This window comes from Narcine bancroftii, chromosome 10, assembly GCF_036971445.1.
Source record: "Narcine bancroftii isolate sNarBan1 chromosome 10, sNarBan1.hap1, whole genome shotgun sequence".
NCBI classification, from domain to species: Eukaryota; Metazoa; Chordata; class Chondrichthyes; order Torpediniformes; family Narcinidae; genus Narcine; species Narcine bancroftii.
The window spans coordinates 29,491,698-29,514,802 of NC_091478.1; the positions used below are offsets into that span (position 1 = coordinate 29,491,698).

Here is a 23,105-nt window from a genome sequence, read left to right on the forward strand (position 1 = left end):
CATTAGTGTGTAGAGTTAATTGTGTTAAGATGAATATATTCCCAATAGTACAATATCTTTTTCAAACATTACTTATATCAATACCTCAGAAATTATTTCAAGAATTAAATAAATATGTAAGATAATTTCTTTGGAAGGGAAAGATGTGTAGGGTCTCCATAGAAAAATTAACATGGAAATATGAATTAGCAGGATTACAACTTAACAATTTTAAAAAAATTATCAAGTGGCACAAATGCTATTTCTTGCTTCCTTTTTTTGAAGGAGAGAAATCTGCATGGGTAAGAATAGGATTAGTGAATATAGGAGAGAGAATAGCAGAGGACCTCATTTATAAATGGGAAGTGAAATTAATATCCATTGAGAAAGAAGATCCTCTTGTTAAAATGCATGATTAATATTTGGAATAAGATCAGTGTTGATATTAGAATGGGTTGGGGAGGGGGTTATCACCTAAAATGCCTTTGATTCAAAATAGACATCCCTTTTACATAGGGTCATCAATTTTTAGATATCTGTGGTCTTGTAAGGGGATTCGACATATTGAAGATGGTTATGAAGGAGAATATTTGATGTCAATTGATCGATTAAAAATAAGTATGGAATACTTAATAATATACTCTTCTGCTATTTTCACTTAAGAGATAAACTAGGCCCAACAATGTTATTACCAAAGGGTAGTGATGTGGAGACTTTGATCCAAAAGTAAAATATAAAGAAATTTACTTCTGCCATGTATTTTCTATTCCAAATGGAATCTTTGAAGTTGGAGGTTCATAAGTCTAGACAGAGATGGGAATCAGATTTAAATGTTAGAATTGATGAACAAAACTGGTCTGATCTTTGTGAGGATGTATGACAAACATAATAAGTGTAAGGTACAGGTTGCTTCAATACATTTTTTTTTACATTAATTGTATCTCACGCTGCAGAAATTAAATAGGTTGAAGTCAGATTTATCAGATCAATGTTTTAGATGTAGTGAAGAGGTGGGATTATTTTTAACATTCAGCCTGGTCATATCCCAAGATGAGACTTTTTTTGGATAGATTTAGGGATTTTTTTTAGAATCAGTTACAGGAATTAGGTTTCCACAAAATCCAGAATTATTTTTATTGGGGAATATCGTAAGGACAAGACTAAATTGAAATGATCTAAACACCAATTAGAATTTTTCAAAATAGCATAAATGTATATCAGTTAGTTGGAAATCTCATTCACCTTTAGGTATGGCATGGTGGAATGCCAAGATGCATAGTTGAGTTCCCCTTGAGAAGATTACAAGAAATAAATGTGATATATTTTGCAAATTTAGGGCCCGTCTTTACAAATTTCAGGAATAAATTTGTAGATGTTTTTCTAATCCTAGAGACTTAGTTAACCTTCTCCAAAAATTAAATAAAATATATATTGGAGATCCATGTGGTAAGTGGCACTTTCTTGGCAATCCTTTCTGCTTTCCTTGCTTTTCTTTCTTTTCTGTTCTCATCTTTTATTTCTTTTTTTCTTTTTGGGATTTCTACAGTGGGAGGGGTTTGAAGGAAGATTTATATTTATATTTTTTCTATTTGTATCTTTACTATTTTGTAATTGACTCCATGTATAGACAAAAATTTTAAATAAAATATTTTTAAAAAAGAACATTTTTAAAAATCAGTTCTTGAACCTGGAGATGCCAGTTTTTCAGGCTTCTGTACCTTCTGCCCGAAGGTAGCAATGAGAAGAGGTTGTGACCAGGGTGATGGGGGTCTTTTAGGATGCAGACTGCCTTCTTGAAGCAGTGCCTCATGTGGGTATCTTCAGCAAATATGAAGGGGAATGTCCAGGCATTGTGGAGTAACAATATTGCACTGCCCTGGTGTTGAGGAGTAACAATATTGCACTGTCTTGGTGTTGTGGAGTAACAATATAGCACTGTCCTTGTGTTGAGTAATACTATTGCACTGTGCTGATGTTGTGGAGTAATTATATTGCAATGTCCTGGAGTTGAGGAATAACAATATTGCACTGTCCTGGTGTTTAAGAGTAACAATACTGCAATTTCATGGAGTTGTGGAGTAACAATATTGTACTGCCTTTGCCCTTTAGAGTAATGATAATGCAATGTCCTGGTATTGAGGAGTAACAATATTGCACTTTCCTGGTGTTCAGGAGTGACAATATTGCACTGCCCTGGTATTGTGGAGTACAAATAATACACTGTCCTGTTGTTGACAAGTAACAATATTGCACTGCCCTGGTGTTGTGGACTAACAATATTGCACTGTCCTAGTGATGTGGAGTAATGATATTGCACTGTCCTGGTGTCGAGGAGTAACAATATTGCACTATGCTGGTATTGGGGAGTAACAATATTGCACTGTCCTGGTGTTGTGTTGTAACAATGTTGCACTATCCTGGTGTCGAGGAGTAACAATATTGCACTATGCTGGTATTGGGGAGTAACAATATTGCACTGACCTGGTGTTGTGGAGTAATGATATTGCACTGTCCAGGTGTTAGGGAGTAACAATATTGAACTGTCCTGGCATTGAGGAGTAACAATATTGCACTGTCCTGAAGTTGTGCAATAACAATATTGCACTGTCCTGGTGTCATGGAGTAACAATATTCTACTGTCCCGGTATTGAGGAGTAACAATTTTTCTCTGTCCTGGTGTTGAGGAGTAACAACACTCCAAAGCAGCAGTTTTTGTTAAATTTGAACACATGTTCAGCACAGACACAAGGACTAAAGGGCCTGTTCCTGTGCTGTCATCTCTAAGGTTTCCCTTAACAATGAAGTCACCTGTGATTCTTATAGCATTGGAAGTAAATTCTTCCTTTCAACCATGACCTTTTGTTCCATTGATATTTCCCTTTTCTGTCCACAGATCTCCATGTCGAGGGCCTGTTCCGTGTACCAGGAAACATGATACGACAACAGTCCCTGAGGGAAGCTTTAAATGGTGGCATGGACCTAGATCTGGATTCTGGAGAATTTCATCCAAATGACGCAGCCACTCTGCTGAAAATGTTTCTTGGGGAACTTCCAGAACCACTTCTCAGCCATAGGCATTATAATGCTCATCTTAAAATAGCAGGTACAGTCCCAGTGGCAGGATGCGTGTGAAGTGGTTACTGGGGGAGGGGATACAGGGACATTGTGTGTAAAGTGGTTAACTGGGGGGGGGGTACATATACAATGTGTGTGGAGTGGGTGCTATGGGGCACAGTCCCAAGGACAGGGTGTGTGAGGAGTGGTTACATGGGGGTACAGACCCAGGGACCGGGTGTGTGTGGAGTGGTTAATGGGAGGTACATTCCCAGGGACGTGTGTGGAGTGGTTACACTCCCAGGGAGAGAGTGTGTGTGGAGTGGTTACTGGGAGCTACAGTCCCAGGAAGAGGGTGTGTGTGGAGTGGGTACTGGGAGGTACAGTTCCACGGACAGGATGTGTGTGGAGTGGTTACTGGGAGGTCGCATTTAATCAAACTTGTACCCTTGTGAATTGAATACCAGGGCTGTAGATAAATAGTGGGGGAATGGAGGGGCAAGCTGATGGTACAGGATTCTGTAATAACAGGCCCAGTATTTAGCAGGAAGTGACTGAGCATTCAAACACAACAGACCATCTCCAGTCAGGGTCCGAATGAGGAAGTTTATAAAATGAGAAATGAACAGTTTTTATCTAAATTGATGTTCATGCAGTTACAGGCAGTGCAGAGCTGTCTGCTGGAAGTAGTTCCAGTTACAGGCGATGTTGGGCTGTTTCCTGGCAGATGCTCTATTTACAGGCAGTGCAGATCTATATCCTGCTGGCAACTCAGGTTACAGGCATCTCTGGGCTGTATCCTGGCAGTGGAGACTCTGGTTACAGGTGGCTCTCAGGCTGTATCCTGGCAGTGAGGCTCTGGTTACAGGCTCTTGCTTTGAGACTGGAGTTAGTTGATTTGTTTCTACCATCCAGTTACTGGGGTCTCTGGTTCTCCTCTCCATAGGTCTGATGGTATTTGATTCAAGGGTGAAAAAGGCTGTCCCTGACAAGGAGCGTCAGATTGAAGCCCTCCAACTGCTCTTCCTCTTGCTGCCCTCGGTCAGCCGGAACTTGTTGAAGTTGCTCTTGGACCTGCTGTACCATACTGCCAAGCAGCAGGACAAGAACAAGATGTCCGCCTTGAACTTGGCACTGATGTTTACCCCACATATTCTCTGGCCAAGGAATGTAAGTGGTGGCGACGTGCTCGTGTTTCGTTCTTCGTTATATGCACCTCCCTACGCAGAACGCCTGACATTTCCCCCCACCCACGTTTCTTGATGACACATCAAAAAGTTTTCAGGTAACCTCTAAGGTTTGATTCCAAAACTGCTGCTTCTCCCAAAGAGGTGTTCTTTTTGTGCTTTTCACAAAACCTCTGGAGAAATTCAGCATATCACACAGCGTTCCTTACGTAGCAAGGTAAAAGATACATAACCTACATCTGGCTTCCCTAGGGGCCGTTCCATCTACTCCTACCTTTCCACTAATCACCTCCTACCTACCCCTGTGACTCCAGGAAATGCTACACTCGCGCCCACACCTCCTCCCTCTCTACATTCGGGGCGCCAAGCAGTTCTTCCAATTGAAGCAACACTTCATTTGTGAATCTACAGGGATCATGCTCCCGTTGTGGTCTCCTCAACATCAGAGAGACTGGACACAGACTGGGAGAGCGCTTTATTGAACATCTTTGTTCCGTCTGCTACAAGAGAGCGGATCTCCCAGTGGCCAACCACTTCAATTCTGCACCCCACTCCCACACCAACTTGTATGTCCATGGCCTTGTGCACTGCCAAATCGATGGCACCTGCAAATTGGAGGAATAATACCTGATATTCTGAGCACTCTCCAACTGGATGGCATTAACATCGTCTTTCTGGTTTCTCTTAGGCCCCTCTGTCTTCCTTCCTTCCTCCAGCTCTCCACCCCCTTCCTCTCCCCATCACTTCTCAGTATTTTTTCTCTTGTGCCCTCCCACCAATACCTTTTGCCTGTAAATCTGTGCTCCTCTCCCAGCCCCTGCCCCCACCTTTTTATTCAGGCACCGACTTGCTTTGTGTGCTCATAACTTAATGAAGGGCTCAGGCTTTAAACATCTATCTTTGCAAGAACGCTACATGGTTTGCTGATTTTTCTCCAGCATTTTTTTGTGCAGACTACAATCATACGTCTGCAGATTTTCATGTTCAACTTTCGTTCTGGTTTGGTGACATTCTCAAACATTCAGCTGACTGATGTATTTCGTGCAGTTGAAGGTTTGGCCCCCCACAATGGTTTTTATTTTATTTGTTGATTCTGATCTTCAGTTTTATTTCTCCTTTCCGCTTGATTCTCTTGACCTTTCTCTGACCCTAATAGATGGTTGCTGCAGACCTCCAAGAGAACATCACCAAGCTAAATCATGGAGTGGCATTTTTGATCAAACATTCACAGAAGCTGTTTCGGGTAAGCACTTGCAGTTTGTTGCACAAACTTCACGAACTTTAGTTTACCGTGGCATTGAAATGATGCTTCAGCTGGGTCTGTCAGCTTAATAAACCTGCAGTTCCTTCCAAAGCTGAAGGTTCCTGAAGCAGGTGCTGCTTCACACCAGGACTAGGCAAAACGGGCCCAGTGACAGATCCTGTGAGGGGTGAAAGCAGGTGGGGTTCCCAGTGGGGAGGCATGGCTGCAGCAGTAATTCAGACAGGGGCCAATGAGGGAATTAAAAGAAGCAGTCTCACAGATGTATAGCACAGATGTATAGCACAGATGGCCCTTCGGCCCAACTAGCCCATCCCCACCACGTTGCCATTGTGAGCTCATCCTGTTTCCCAATGTTTGACCTGTATTCCTCTATCCCTTTCGTCTCTATGTACTGACTTGCATGCTGTAATTGTGCCTGCCTCCACCATTTCCTCTAACAGATTGGACAATATACTCATCATCCTCTGTGAAGGTTCCCCTCTGGTCTCTATTCAGTCTTTACCCTCTCATAAACCTTTGTCCTAGAGTTCTGGACCCCTATCCTGGAAAAAGATTATCACCATTCATCTTTTAGAAGTCCATCATGCTTTTATAATGTCACCCCATATGCCTCAAGGGAAAAAAGTCACAGCTTCTCCTTATACACAAGCCCTCCTGTCCCAGCGACATCCTCATGAAACTGTTCAGCACATTTCCAACTTTATGACATCTTTGCTTTAGCTGGGTGACCAGAACTGCACACAGTATTCCAAATGTGGCCTTACCAATGTCTTGTACAGTAATGCCATGATGTCACAAATCTTGTACTCAATACTCAATATTGATAGGAACTGAAAGGTAACCAACATTTCAGGCCTGGACCCTTGGTCAAGATATGAGCAAACTATGGGAGGTGCCTGAATAATAAGGTGGGGGAGGGGGTAAAAAGGAGAGGATGGAGGAAGGGAGAGAAGCTCAGGCTAACAAGTAAGAAGTCATACGTTAAGCCTATGCTCCTCCCTTCTCTCCTATCCTCCCCTCCTCCCTCCACCTTTTGATTCAGGTGGCTGCCTATCTTTAGCTCATTCCTTAGACCAGCCATTCTCATCAGGGCCCATACACATTCCACCACCCCCCCACCCCCCAGGGGGCCAAGGACTAATATCTTAAATATTTATTACGTAGTCCGTAGGAGAGAAGTAAAAGGAAACCAACTAAACTTGACTGCTTCACAAGGAAGGGAGCCCATAAACTTTGAGCAGAGTCCTAAGGGGGTCATGGCCAAAATCAGTTGAGAATGGCTGCCTTAGACCATAAGACATCCAAATGGAAGCAGGCCTTCTGTCCCATCAAATCTGCCCACCATTCCATCATGGCTGATTTACAATCCTCCAACCCAATTCTTCAACCTCCATTTCCTTCCTTCTCCCTGTATTCCTTGATTCCCTACCTTAATGAGAACGTATCTACCCCCACCTAAAATATCTCGAATGACTTAGCCTCCATAGTTGTCCACAACAACGATATCCATAGATTCACCATCCCCGGGTGAAGAAATTCCTACTCATCTGTTCTAAAGAGATTTTTATTATTCAAAGGCTGTACCCTCTGGTACCAGACCCAAGCACCCCCACACAGGAAACATCCTCTCCACATCCACTTTATCCAGGCCTTTCAGTATTCAGCCTTGACGAAGAGCTCAGGCCTGAAAAATTGATTACCCTTTACTTCCAATAGATAATGCATATACTGTTCAGTTTCTCCAGAATCTTTGCATATTGCATTATCCAGAGTCTGCATACTTTTTTTGTTTAACTCTTTTGGAGTAGTAGGATGCCAAGAAGCAATAAAACTTCACTAGAGGGTCTGGATGACAAGGATGGGTTCTTATCAGGAAATGCTAAAACATAGCCAAATAATGGTATTTGCTTTCCAAAGGAATTTTTCGTTTAAATACTCCTGTGACAGATTATGTTGTGTTTGAATTGTATATAGATATGTTTTGAGAGATAGTGTAGATCACATACAAACACTTTAAAACAGATCTTATTTAAAATACTGGAGCTCAGCTCAAGCCAGACAGGGTGGCTCCTGGGGGCCTTTGTATAAACTTTGGAGAGCACCCAAGAGACTTCAATAAAGGATTGTTATTTACAAAAAGGCAACAGATGAAAGAACTCTTGGAGCAGCAGGCTGTCTGAAGTGTAAACTTACTGTTCTAAGAGGGTCATGTGGTTTTGCAAGCAGAGAGAGTAAAACAAGCTTTCTCTCTGTGTGAGGGGGGGGGGGGAATTCAGTTCTGCAGTTTTACAGTCAGCAGCAGCAGCTGGGACTGGAACAGGACAAACTGGCAAGCTTGTGGAAAACCCCATTTGGAAGAAAGGTTGTGACTGCATAGTTCAGCCTGGTCAAAGCCCTTATGGTTCATGCAAGAGGATAGGACTGGCTGCCTAATGTTTCACTTGAAATAAAAGAAACAAAAAGGAACTCTGTGGTGACATGAAAGAGGTTATCATCTGGAGAACCCTGAGGAGGAAAGTTTCTTCGGCAAGACACTTAAGTGGCTGGTTACAAGAAATCAGTTGTGAGTGTCCAGCGAACAACAAATCTCTCTCTGAAATCCAACAAGAACCTTCCTGAATGGTAACCATTTACCTTTCAAGCACCAAAGCCTGGTGAACTTCATAAATGTTAAATTCTGTGCACAGTATAAGAATTGCCTGCAACTAGTAAATTTGGAGGAATGAGAAGTGAGGTTGGACTGTGAATCAAAGAACTTTTCTGCGCTTAGAATTAGAAGGGAGTTAGATTAGTTAAGTTAATAGTAATAAGTTAAAGTTTGATCCTGTTTTCATGTTTAAAGATAATTAAAAGCAACTTTTTTTAAGTAACCACTTGTCTTGGTGAATATCTATTGCTGCTGGGTTTTGGGGTCCCCTGGGCTCGTAACTCTACTATGTGCAAAGGAATGTAAACATTGCAAACGTTCCTGACTGTCTTTGCAGGCACCAGCATACATTCGAGAACTTGCCAGAATGCAGTTCACAGGATCAAAAATTGCAGTTTCCAAGGTAAAATTATCATTCTTTTACTGTGCAAAAGGAACAGAGATCACATTAATCCCAAATCAAGATTCAGGCAGAGAGTTCAGAAGCCTGAAAGTACAGTTTTTTCCAACAGCTATCAGGTTCTTGAACCTCTGTGCTACCTACCCTGACCATAAATTACTCCAGGTCCACCAAAGATCTGTCTGCGCTACTGTAACTGAATTTTTATGACCTTTATATTTTTTATCTTTATTTTTCTTGTCGCATATTGTTAATTCATACTTGTTGTTTGTTGTGTTTTACATATCTGTGTAGCTGTATGAAACAAGAATTTTGTGGGTGTGTACATTGTACTTGTGTGTATAACAATAAACACATCATTAACATTCTCATCAGCAAACCAGGAGCTGGCCATGTAACATCTGTTGTGACTTCACCTATTGGTCTGAGGTCAAACTAGACAGTGGTTAATAGCTCCTTTGCTGTAGTTAGGATATTCCGAGTGGGATTTGTGACTTTACAAAGTTGCCTAGTATGGATACTGCAACTCAAGGAAACTTTCTAAATGGTGGAAATTCTCAGTAGATCATGCAAATGAAGCTATAAAATGAGATGTGTTTGTTTCAGTAGTTGCTGCCTGAGCTGTTGGGATCAGGATTGATTTTATTTGTGGAATGTGAGCATTAATGATGACTTTCCCTGTTGAAGCACTGCTGTCCCTCTGATGAAAGATCGCTCAGAGCTGTTGAAGAAACCAGCGGCTTTCCAAGTAAAGATAACATTTGCCTTGAAGAACTCAGGAAATAGTGTTTCATAAATTTATTTCCTTAATAATTCAATATACCTCTATCATTGCCCCCTCTGTGCTAGAACTCGCAGTCTCTCCTTGTAACCAAAAAGCTCCATCCCAGGCATCAACCATGCAAGTCTCTGTGCCCTCTACCGAGCATTTGCAACCTTCCTCTGTTGTCCGAAGTCAGTACGTTCCACGGATTTCACTATTAGGAAGCACCTTTGGGTCAGTCAGGAAGGGATAAGCTGGGCCGTCCACATTCTTGCGTTGTCGCTTCACTCCATTCTGGCTTACCTGGGGAACGGCACATCATATGCCAGGCTGCTGTTTGTTGACTTCAACTTGGCGTTTAATATGATAATTTCTCCAGAAGCTGTCCTCGCAGGGACTCAACACCCCTCTGTAACTGGATCCTGGACTTCCTAATGGAAAGACCACAGTCTGTCCGGGTCGTTGCAGAACATCGAGCACCATCACGCCAAACACTGGGGCACTTCAGGGCTGTGTGCTCAGCCCACTCCTGTTCACACTACTGACCCACAAATGTATTGACAGTTCCAGCTCCAACAGTGTTATTAAGTTTGCAGATGATATAACAGTTATTGGCCTCTTTAGCAACAACAACTACAGAGAAGAGATGGAAAAACTCATGAAATGATACAAGAGTAACAATTTGAGTGTCAATGTGGACAAGATGACAGAGATGATCGTGGACTTCAGGAGGACCAGGAATCGCCAACCTCCACTACATGTCAACAACTGAAGTAGAGAGAAGGGAGAGCACCAAGTTCCTTTGAGTTCACTTAACTAGTGAGCTGTCATGTCACTCAACATCTCCACTTCCTGAGAAGACTGAAGTGGGCACCATTATGTCAACCTTCTACAGAAGCTCTATCGAGAGCATCCTGACTGGCTGCATCACAGTGTGGTACAGTTGGTGCAGAGAAATGGATCAGAGGTCAATCCACAGGACCATACCCACCCCCACCGCACCACCAATCGACATGATCTACCGGGATCGTCTGAAGAGGGCATGCACTGTTCCTATTGGGGAAGAGATACAGGAGTATCAGAGCCAGCACCCAACTGCTTCTTCACACAGTGAGAATGCTAAATGACCAACACAAACCATCGAAGACTCTCATTTGCACAAAACTAGTTATTTATTTGTACAGATATAATACTTGTCCTACATATGTATTGTTTGTTGTATGTGTGTTATGTCTAGTTCTGTGTCTGCATATTTTAGCACCAAGGACTGGAAAACACTGTCTCATTGGGTTGAACTTGTACAATCAGATGACAATAAACTTGACTTGGTCCCTCTCCTGAATGATCTGTTGTGTTTGTGCTCTGCTCTCCCTGTTCAGGATGACCTGGATTTGTTACCAGTTCCAGACTGTCCAGATTTACTCTTTGTGAAGGGCACGAAGCGGAGCCGACTACAGTCAGTTTTGCAACATGAGGAAACGCAGCAACGGACGGAGGAGGCACTGAAGGAACTCTTCAAGCATGTCAGCAATATGCCTGACTCCGCCAAGAAGAAGAAACTTGTGAGACAGGTAGGGGAGAGAGAGAGAGAGAGGCGTCAGTTACTAAAAGAACTCTGTGAGTTGAGCACCATCATTGGGGGAAGGCGATTTTCGAGACCCTACATCAAAATTCAGTGGAGTGGGAAGATACCCCACATAAAGGGGAGAGGTGAGACATTGGCTGGTAGGTGATCGGTGGGCTGATGGATGATGGACAGGCCCCAGTTATGGAAAGGCTGGAGCTGGGAGAGAGCCAGGTGGAAGCAGTCGAGGGAACCAGGATAGGGAGAGGAGATGGGTGCTAGAGAGTGATGAACAGAAACATGGGGGCTCCCGGTGCTGGGGTATGAGGAGTACAGCAGTTGATAAAATCATGAGGGCACGGATAAAATGCTGCTGCCCTGCGTAGGTGGGAAGGGAGGGATTGAAGAGGGAGCTGAAGGATAATGTGGTTGGCATCTGGAATGTGCTGCCAGTGGAAGCTGTAGAAGTAGGTATGTCTTCAACCTTCAATAGGCATTTAAATTGATCTATAGAAGAGTTTAGAGTGATTTGGACTATAGGGAGGCTAATGAGATCAGTCCAGAATGCAAACTTACATGGGGATTTAGACCAGAGGGCCTGTTCTGTGCTCTATGACTGATGCACATACAGACATGCAGCACGGTATCAGGCCTTTCCAGCTCAAGCCCGTGCCACCCAATTACACTCATTTGACCTAAAGCTTCAATATGTTTTGAACGGTGGGAGGAAACCTATGCAGGCATGCGAAGAATGTACAAATTCCATACAGACAGCGCTGGATGCAAACCCAGTCACTTGCACTATCACAGTGTGGCGTTAACTATGCCATGTGAGGGGAGGAGTCACGTGATGGAGTAGAGGCCGGTAGGGGAATACCAGCCCTCTCCAGAAAAGAAGAAATAAAGTGAAGAAAATACAAAGTTCAAGAAATACAAAACATAACAAATAAAAGAAAGTTGTAGAGAAAAGAAAGAAAATAGCACCCAAGAAGAAAAAAGTAAAAACAACGGGTAAAAAGAAGAAACGACGCCGGAAGAGAAAGGAGAAGGCCTTACCTGCATGAAGAAACGGAGCCGTCATGGAGAAGAGAGCCCATTCTCCGAGGTTGGTGATCACCCCGCAGAGTCGCGACCCCCTGACCGCTGGACTGCAAAAATGGCTCTCTGAGCCAAACAAAAATGCTTATACTAAGGAGAAGGAGAACACTGACAGGCGGGGGGGCTCAGCTGAGGAGCGGGCAAACACAACGCGACCAGCTGAGGGATGCCCAACACCAGGGCTCTCAGCTGGAAGAAGAGGAAAGCGACAAGAAAGGAGAGCAGCAGCAGGAGGCCCAACAGATGAGTAGCCCAGAAGAAGAGGACCAACAGCAAGAAGCAAATCAAGAAGAAGCCCAGCAAAGTGAGACAAGCAACTCATCAGGAAAGTCAGAAGAGACACAGATACAAGGAAGAGAAGAAAAGGAATGAGAAGACCAAGATCTGCACAGCGAAATAGAAGGTAAAATAGATGGACAGAATATAGATAAAGTTTTTTTTTCAAGAACAAATGAGAGCATTAAAAGAATGGTGAACATTAGAATTTAGTGAAATTAAAAGAAAAATGAAAAGAACAGAAGATAAAATGCAAAGTTTAGTCATGACAGAAATAGGGAAAAAAGTAGAAAATGTGGAAGAATGAGAAACGGCTGTAGAAATGGAAGTGAATGACTTAAGAAGAAAATTGGAAGAAAATGATAAAGTTAGAGTCACAGGAGTTGTTAGTTCAGAAAATTGATATGTTGGAAAATTATAGTAGGCGAAACAACATAAAAATAGTGGGCCTGAAGGATGATGAAGAAGGCACAGACATGAAGGAATTTATAAAAGAATGGATCCTGAAGGTCCTGGGAATGACAGAAATGCAGGAAGGAATGGAAATAGAAAGGGCACACAAAATACTAGCTCCGAAACCACAGACACATCAAAAACCAAGATCCGTTTTAGTAAAATTTTTGAGATATACAACAAGAGAAAATATACTGGAGCGGGCAAGGAATAAAATTAGAGAAGATAATAAACCATTGGAATACAAGAGTCAAAAAATATTTTTTTACCCAGACATAAGTTTTGAACTCTTAAAGAAGAGGAAGGAGTTTAATAGAGCAAAATCGATCCTATGGGAAAAAAAGGTTATAAATTTATGTTAAGACATCCAGCTGTGCTTAAAATATTTATCCTTGGGGAGCAAAACAGATTGTTTTTGGATCCGGAGGAAGCACGAGAATTTGCAGAACGCCTGCAGGACATAAGGAGAGATAAAGAGATGTAACAAGAATGAAGAACGGCGATAAAATATATATAAAGATGTAAAAGTAATGTATATATAAGAACTAGAGAAGGGAAGAAAGGAAGGGGGAAAAAAAGAGGGTGAACTTTGTTACATATGTAAAATAAAAAGTATTTTCGGGAGGGGGGTTTGGTGGGAGAGAATAACCGTCACTGTGAAATCAGTTGACGTTTGCGAGCGGGTTCACAATCCAAATGGAGAGGGGAGTTGTGGTTGCCCGGCAAGGGATAAGGGGCAACTCAGAGGTGGGGGGACATTTGGGGCTAAGGGAATATTGGATGTGGGAATTGTTGAAGTATTTTATGTTTTACATGTGTTGTCATACATTGAGTTTAAAAAGGGAAAACAGATGAAAATGGGGAAAAGGGGGATGGTGGTGTTGAGGAAGCGGAAATGAGGTGTAAACAGGATATGAGATGGCCACGTTGAATTATATGACTATAAATATTAATGGAATACATAACCAAATTAAACAGAAGAGGCTATTAAATTTACTGAAAATAGAAAAAATAGACATAGCATTTGTGCAGGAAACGCATCTAACTGAAGTGGAACATAACAAATTAAAGAGAGACTGGGTTGGGCATGTAATGGCAGCATCATATAATTCAAAAGCCAGAGGTGTAGCTATATTAATCAATAAAAATGTACCAATCAAAATAGAGGAGGAAATAATAGATCCAGCAGGGAGGTATGTAATGATAAAGTGTCAGATATATTCAAAATTTTGGAATTTACTCAATATATATGCACCTAATGAAGAGGATCAAAAGTTTATGCAAGATATTTTTTTGAAGATTGTAGATACACAAGGGAATATATTGATAGGAGGGGATTTTAACCTTAATTTGGATCCAATGTTGGATAAAACTGGACAAAAGACTAGCAAAAAGAATAAAGTGGCTAAATTTATGTTTAAATCAATGCAGGCAATGAAACATGGATATATGGAGGAGGCAGCACCCAAGAGAGAAGGAATACTCATATTATTCGAGTAGGCATAAAACATACTCAAGGCTTGATATGTTTTTGTTGTCGGCCCATATTCAAGGGAGAGTTAGGAAAAATGAATATAAAGTTAGATTGCTATCTGATCATTCACCCCTGTTATTAGCAATAGAACTGGAGGACATCCCACCGAGAACATATAGATGGAGGTTAAACTCCATGCTACTTAAAAGGCATGAATTTAGAGAGTTTATTGAACGCCAAATTAAAATGTACTTTGAAATAAGTACAAAATCAGTGAAAGACAAATTTATATTATGGGTGCAATGAAAGCCTTCATTAGAGGGCAGATAATAAGTTATGTAACTAAGATGGAAAAGGACTACAATCGGGAAATAGAACAGTTGGAAAGGGAGATAGTAAGTACAGAAAAGGAACTAGCAACAAGGGATGATATAACAAAAAGAAGAGAATTGGCAGACAAAAAATAAAATATGCAACATTACAAACGTATAAGGTGGAGAAAAACATAATGAAAACAAAGCGAAAGTATTATGAACTAGGAGAAAAAACCCACAAAATATTAGCCTGGCAACTTAAAACAGAACAAGCTAAAAGAACTGTATTGGCATCAAGGAAAAAGGACAAACAAATTACATATAATCCAATGGAGATTAATGAAAACTTTAAGGAATTTTACGAACGATTGTATCAAACTAAGAATGAGGGGAAAGATGATAAAATAGAAGAGTTTTTAGCTAAAATTGAACTGCCAAAATTGCAAGAAGAGGAACAAAACTTACTGCTGAAACCATTGAAATAGAGGAAGTACAGGATATATTAAAAAAGCTGCTGAACAATAAAATGCCTGGAGAGGATGGATTCCCAATAGAATTCTATAAAACATTTAAAGAGTTATTAATTCCTCCTCTCCTGGAAGTATTGAACCAGATAGAAGAAACAAAACTTGCCAGATTCATGTAAGACAGCAATAATTACCGTAATACCAAAGATGGGGAAGGATCCATTAACATCAGCATCATATAGACCAATATCTCTACTTAATTCAGATTATAAGATAATAGCAAAATTATTAGCAAACAGATTGGCTAACTGTGTACCAAAAATAGTAAAATAAGATCAAACTGGATTTATTAAGAAAAGACGAACAGCGGATAATGTCTGTAAACTTGTTAATCTAATTCATGCAGTTCAAGGAAATAAGAAGCCAACAGTGGCTGTTGCTTTAGACGCAGAAAAAACCTTTGACGGTGTAGAATGGAATTATTTATTTAAAGTATTACAGAGGTTCAATCTACCAGAAAAATATATTAATTGGATTAAAGCATTGTATAATGGACCATTGGCGAAAGTAACAGTAAATGGATATGTATCAAACCAATTTAAATTAAGTAGGTCAACTAGGCAGGGATGTCCATTATCCCTCTCATTGTTCGCTTTAGCAATAGAACCATTGGCAGAACTGATAAGAACAGAAAATAAAATAAAAGGGATAAAAATAAAGGAGAAGGAGTATAAAATCAGTTTATTTGCAGATGACATCATAGTATACTTAACAGAACCAGAAATATCAATAAAAGAATTACATAAGAAATTGAAGGAGTATGGAAAAATATCGGGGTACAAGATCAGCGCAAATAAAGTGACGTGATGCCAATGAGTCGTGCGGATTATACAGAATTTAAAAAAGAATCACCATTTAAATGGCAAACAAGCAATCCGATACCTAGGCATTAGGTTAGATAATAATTTAACCCACTTGTACAAATTAAATTATCAGCCACTAATAAAGAAATTGTAGGATAACTTAGAACATTGGAAAGAATTACCGTTAACATTGATAGGGAGGGTAAATTGCATTAAAATGAATGTCTTTCCAAGGATACAATACTTATTTCAATTACCAATTTCCTTAACAGAGAAATTCTTTAATGAACTAAAGAGAATAATAAGGACATTTTTATGGAAAGGGGAGAAATCGTGGATAGTGTTAGATAAATTAACAGAGAGGCATAACCAAGATGGTTTGCAGTTACCAAACTTTAAAAATTATAGAGCAGCACAATTAAGGTATTTATCAGATTTTTATCAGACAAGGAAAGAACCAGATTGGACTAAGATAGAGCTAGATAAAATAGGGTAGAAGGTACCAGAACATATACTTTATAAGTGGGATGAAAAGCTGGTACGATATAAAAGCTCACCAGTATTGCATCATGTACTCAATATATGGAAGAAGATTCACTTAGAAAGGAAAAAAACAAATTACCAAATACCAAAATTATTATTGACGCAAAATCAGCTAATCCCTTTTACAATAGATAACCTTTCCTTTAGAGAATGGGAGAGAAAAGGAATTAAAAGAATAAAAAACTGTTTTTTTGGGAAACAATTTATTAACATTTGAACAATTGAAGTACAAATATGGAATAACTCATGGTACAATGTTTGCATACCATCAACTGAAAGCCTACTTAAAGGATAAATTGGGAAACAGACTGAGATTACCAGAAGGAAGCAGCTTTGAATATGTGATTACAGACACAATGATAATTAAAAGATTTATAACAAACATGTACATCAAGCTGCAAGAGAAGGAAAATGTTGAAATAAGCTATAAACCCAAACAAAAGTGGGAACAAGATCTAAACATAAAGATAAAAAATGAAACATGGGAAACGTTATGTTCTGGAACTATGAAGAATATAATAAACACAAGGTTGCGCATGATACAATATAATTGGTTACACAGGTTATATATCTCGCCCCAAAAGTTTAAAAAAATGGGATCCAACATTATCAGATAGATGTTTTCACTGTAAGAAGGAAATGGGAACAACAGTACATGCAATTTGGGCATGTGAGAAAGTGAAAAAGTTTTGGGAAGATCTAAACCAGGTATTAAATAAAATCACAAAAAACAACATAAAAAAAAATTCAGCGATCTTACTTCTAGAAGTAAAGAATTAGGCCTCAAACAGGATGAAGTGCAAAACGATTAGCATAAAAGTGTATAATGTTAACTTGGAAATCAGAAGAGAGCCTGAGAGTACAGCAATGTTACATGGAAATGAATAAATGTATTCCATTGGAAAAAATAACATATAATTTAAAAAATAAAGTCACATTAGTTGACAAATTTGGAAACCGTACATGGAACATAACAGAGGGTTTGCCTCAGTCCTCCACCCCCTAAAATGATAGAATGAGAAGAAGATGAAATGAACTGACCCAGTGTGTAACAGTAGGTGACATTTTTCTTGTTTATTTTTCATTGTGTAATGACATTGTTTAAGGGTTTTATTGGATATGTTAAATGTTTATTGGTTTTGGAGGGGGGTGGGAAGGGGGAAGGAAAGGTGGGTGGGGGGGAAAGGGGAGAAAATGTCACTGTGTATATTTAAGAGGGAAATGTTTGTATGTATTTTGATTTATATGGTTCACAGTGTGAAAAATAAAAAAATTCTTAAAATAAAAACTATGCCATGTGACAGTGACTAAGAAAAATGAGACTAAGGGAAAAGTGAAGGGCAGGTGTGGGAAGAACTCTAGAGGTGTAGTGTGTGGGTAGTACATGGAACTGGAAGAGCAAGGTGTGTGGGGAAAGTGGGCAACAAAGAGATGACTGGAGGTAGATCAGGAGAGAGGGACACAGTAGAGAATTACTAAAATTGGAAAAAAATATCAGCCCAAAAGGTTAATTGTCTTTTACTTTCCATGAATGTTGCATGATTTGCGAGTTCCTTCAGCACTTGGTGCGTATTCGAATGTAGAATATTGCTGCAATGTTATTACTGATCTACATAAAACCATTAGCCATCTATCCATTCCCTTACTCACAATCCATAAAATTCTTACACATGTGCCAATGTAAGTCTTTTGAATGTTTCCAAGGTATCAGCCTTCACCACCACCCCAGCAATCCATTCCAGGTACCCACCACTATCTCGGGGGGGGTGGGGGGTGAACCAATCTCTGATATCTCCCTAAACTTTCCCTCACTCACCTTAAACAAATTGCTGCCCTGGGGAATAGGTGCTGGCTGTCCATCCTATCTATGCCTCAATCTTATACATCTCTATTAAGCCACCTCTCATCCTCCATTGCTTCAAGGAGAAAAGCCAAAGCTTGGTCAACTTGCTTCATTATACACATTCTCCAATCCAGGCAACCCTCTGCACCCTCTAAATCTTGCACATCTTTCCGGTAATGTGGCAACCAGAACAGAGCATAATACTAAGCATGTCTAACCAGAGTTTTATAGAACTGCCACACTATCTCACAATTGTTGAACTCCAAGCCCTGACATACACCTTCTTAACTACCCTATCAGCTTGTAGTCTGAGGCAAGCTTGAGGGATCTATGGACTTGGACCCAAAGATTTACACATTTAAGAATCCCGCCATAACTACGTATGACTTTCCAAAGTGCATCACTTCACACTTATCCACCACTTCTCTGCCCAACTCTGCATCCTGTCTATAATCCTGCTATAACCTGCAGAAACCTTCTAGACTTTCCACAACACCTCCAACCTTTGTGTCATCTGCAAATTCGCAGACCCATCCCTCCACTTTATCTAAGTAATTTATAAAAATCACAGAGCAGGGATCCCAAAATAGATCCTTCCAGAACCCCGACCCCCAGGCAGAATATACTCCATCTACGACCACATGTTGCCTTATGTGGGCAAACCCATTCTGAATGCAAGCAGCCAAGTTTCTATGGATCCCATGCTTAATAACTTTCTGAATGACACTACCCTAGGGAAACACCTTACTAAGATACATATACACTACATCCATTGCCCTACTTTCATCATTTTCTTTTGTAACCTCCTTGGAAAAACTCAGTTAAACTCTTGAGGCATGACCTGCCACTCACAAAACCACATTGATGATCCCTGAGAAGACTGCTTCCCTGAATGCTGGTAAATTCTTTCACCAAGAATCCTCTCCAATAATTTTCCCACCACTGATGCAAGACTCATTGGTCTGTAATTCCCAGTATTCTCCCTATTACATTTCTGAAATAAGGGAGCTATATTTGCATCTTCTAGTACCTCTGCCATGGCCAGGGAGGACACAAATATCATTGCAACATCCCAGCGATCTCTCCCCTGCTTGCTGTAGTAATCTGAGATATATCGGGGACTTATCTATCCAAATGTTTGACAAAATCCAGCTCATATTCACCAAGGTCCATCTCATTAGTGATCACTGAAGAAAAGTATTCATTTAGGACTTCCCTACCACCTCTGCTTCCAGGCCCGTTCCCCCTTTATCTCAAACTCTCGTTGTCTTGTTCTTCAAAAACACACATTGTACTAGCCCCCCAGCATCTGCAGACTTTTTCTTTACCTCCGGTGTAAAGATACAGCCAGGGTTTCTGAATTTAGTTCTGCGTTGATTGTTAGGATGGTTTGGGGACTGCTTTTAGGTTGAGTATTTGAGCAAATGTGGGCTTGTGCAGCAAGAAAGAGTTGAAATAGTGACACAGAGCCATCAGGTTTTGGAATGCAAGGTCTACTGATCCCAGGACACTGCACAAAGCAGATTGTGAATGGCATGAAAGTTGGAGTTATGAGCAGCAAGGAAGATTGTCCAAGGCTGGACAGAGGGTTGGCAGATGCACTTTTATTGTGTCATTTACAAGGTGATGTGTTTGGGAAATGAGATTGGGACATGTACAGTAAATGGTAGGGTGCTAAGGAATGTTGATGAGCACTTGTTCAAATCTATTGTTCCCTGAAAGTGGCAACATGGGATGATAGGATGGTGTGTGAATATGACAGGCTGTCATGTCGACCTCTCCAATATTTGGACACTCAAACAGGCAAGGGTAATGAAGGATGCAGACCTAATGTGGACAAATGGAATGCGTATAGACAGAGACAAAGGTCAGACTGGATGTGGAGGGCTGGAGCCTGTTTCTGAACATTATCTCTCTTAGTGGCTGATGAACATGTCGTGCTGCTCACTGTTGTGTTCATTTGCTTCATTTAATGTCTCTGTTCACACTAGTGTTTCCTACCTCTTGCAGTTTAATAAAAGCTCAGTTGTTGGAACTCCTGAAGGATTTGTTTCACCCAGAACCAAGAAACATGTGCGTTCCCGATCATTTGGGGGCCTCATTAAGGTAAGAGAAGCACAATGTATACTGGTAACTGCATGTTAAACCACAAACCCCCCCCCCCCTCAGAATAAGGCTTAGTGTGAAAATGAGCAAAGGTTGATTGTGCCTGGTGTGTGCTGGCTATGTGAATAATGTCTGGTCAAGGTGGGGCTTCAGCTGTGACATGGCCTCCTTAACAAGGTTGTTGGGTTACGTCTACTAAAGATGAAATCCAGCTAAACACAGCCTCGCGCTCAGATCCTTCTACGAGCTTTTAAAGCTTTCCTCATTGTCCACTCCACCTCCAATTTTTGTGTTATCTGCAAGCTTTCTGATCCAATTTACCACATTATCATCCAGATCATTGATGTAGATGACAAACAGCAGTGGGCCCAGCACCGATCCTTGAGGCACACCACTAGTCACAGGCCTCCAGTGAGAGAGGCAATCATCCATAGCCACTGTCTGGCTTCTCCTGTAAAGCCAATGTCAAATCCAATTTACTATCTCACTATGAATTTTCCTAATGTCCCACCTTGTCGAAGGCCTTCTTAAAGTCCATGTAGACAATATCTGTGGCCTGTCCTTCAACTTTTCTGGTAACCTCAAAAATTTCTAAGATTGGTTAAACACAGACTACCACACACAGCCATGTTGACTATCCCTTATCAGTCCCTGTCTATCCAAATACTTGTATATCTGATCTCTTGGATCACCTTTCACTGACTTGCCCATGACTGACATCAGGCTAACAGGCATTTAATTTCCAAGATTATTTTTAGAGCCTTTTTTAAATAAATGAACAACATGAGCTACCCTTCAATCCTTCTACATCTCACCTGAGGCTAAGGTCGAGTTAATACATCTGCCAGGGCCCCTGTAATTTCTACATGAGCCTCCCTCAAGATCAAAGGGAATGCCTTGTCAGGCCCTGGGGATTTATCCACTCTTATTTAGACCATAAGATATGGGAAATGAAGTAGGCAGGGTATCAAAGGTTATGGGGAGAAGGCAGAGGAGTGGGGCCAAGTGGGAGAATGGATCAGCTCATGATGGAATGGCAGAGTGGATTTGACAGGCCAAATGGCCTGCTTCTGCTCCTATATTTTGTGTCTTTTAGCCCTCCTGATTTTTTAAAACATTTTTTCTTACATTTTTAATAATATCTCATTTGCTCCTTGTTGCCTATATCCGCTATACACCTCATTTCTTAACCAGATCCACAATATCCATAAGGTTCCCTATGCCTGTTAACTTTGCCTTTAATCCTGACATAAAACTCTGTGCTCTCAGAATTTCACCTTTAAAGGCCTTCCTCATCAAGCACATCATTGCCAGAAACTCTGTCCCAATCCACACTTTCTAGATCCTTTCTCCAATTTAGAATCTCAACCTGAGGACCAGGCCTATGCTTATCCATAACTATCTGGAAACTAATGATATTATGATCACTGGACCCAAAGTGTTTTCCTACACATATTTCAGTCACCTGTCCTGTCTCATTCCCTAATATATCCAGTATTGCTCTCTCTCTAATTGGTACCTCTACATATTGATTTTGACAAACTCCAAGCTTTCCAGCCCTTTTTACAGTCTGGGAGTCCCAGTCAATATGTGGAAAGTTAAAATTGTCTACTATCACAACTTTGTTTCCTGCAAGCTGTCTGCTATCTCTCTGCAGATTTGTTCCTCCAATTCTCATTGACTAATAGGTGGTCTATAATGTAGCCCCATTAATGTGGTCATACCTTTCCCGTTCCTCAGCTCCACCCTTATAGGCTCAGTAGATGAATCCTCTTTGTCCTGTCAATGCCATTCTTCCCCCTTTCATTTACCCCCCACCTCGTTCTATAGCATCTAAAGCAACAGAAGCTCGGAACATTGAGGTGCTAGTCCTGCAACCAAGATTCACTAATGGCCACAATGTCATAATTCCATGTGCCAATCTACATTCTAAGCTCGTCTGGCTTTCCTACAATATTCCTTGCATTGAAATAGATGCACCTCAGAACATTATTACCACCATGCACAACCCTTTGATTTCTATCCTTGTAATTTTTTTCTACTTTCGCTCTACTATCTGCTCTGGCGCTCTGGTTCCAATACCCCTGCAAATCTAATTTAAACCAGCTGGAGCAGTCTTAGCAAATTTTTCCACAAGAATATTAGACCCTCTCCAGTTCAGTTGCAAACTATCCCGTCAGAACAGGTTCCACATTTCCTAGAAGAGAGCCCAATGATCCAGAAACCTAAAGCCCTCCCTCCTGCACCATGTCTTTAGCCACATGTTAAGCTGCATCTTCCTTCTCTTTCTAACCTCACTAGCACATGGCATTGGTAGCAATCCTGGAGGTCCTGTCTTTCAACTTAGCATCTAACCCCTGAACTTTCCCTGCAGGACCTCCTCACCCTTCCTACCCTCTACATGGACAATGATATTGGCTGTTCACCATCCTTATAGAGAACTGTATCTGAGGCATCACAGACCTTGGCATCTGGGAGACAACATACCATCTGGGATACTCTTTCTTCAATGGAGCCTCTTGTCTGTCCCATATCAAATCCTACAGCTCATCTCCTCCCTCCCCTTAGTCCCAGGGCCAGACTCTGTGCTAGACATCTCATTGTCATGGCTTATTCCTAGAAGGTCATCCACTCTCCACTCACCAATAGTATCCATTATTTGAGGGGAATAGCCACAGGAGTGCACCTCACTGCCTGAATGGAGGAAATTAACCCAGTGCCTCTGGTTCAAAGTCCCACTTTCACAGCTCCTCTTGGGAAATCACCTCCAGCAGTTTTCCCTCCACTGATTTCAGACTCACTGGCCTGCA

General features: G+C 41.0%; 1 protein-coding gene across 2 annotated transcripts in view; it reads left to right on the top strand.

The window, feature by feature from the left end:
- arhgap19 (Rho GTPase activating protein 19) overlaps positions 1-23,105 on the top strand; it is a 34,441-nt gene that overhangs the window by 5,939 nt on the left and 5,397 nt on the right. The window contains exons 4-9 of one of the 2 annotated variants that reach the window (XM_069900421.1): positions 2,873-3,082; positions 3,980-4,203; positions 5,377-5,463; positions 8,469-8,534; positions 10,674-10,865; positions 20,200-20,295. In XM_069900421.1, the coding sequence (XP_069756522.1) occupies positions 2,873-3,082; positions 3,980-4,203; positions 5,377-5,463; positions 8,469-8,534; positions 10,674-10,865; positions 20,200-20,295 (875 nt within the window). The remainder of the gene's footprint in view (positions 1-2,872; positions 3,083-3,979; positions 4,204-5,376; positions 5,464-8,468; positions 8,535-10,673; positions 10,866-20,199; positions 20,296-23,105) is intronic. The other variant, XM_069900422.1, reaches the window with a different exon arrangement.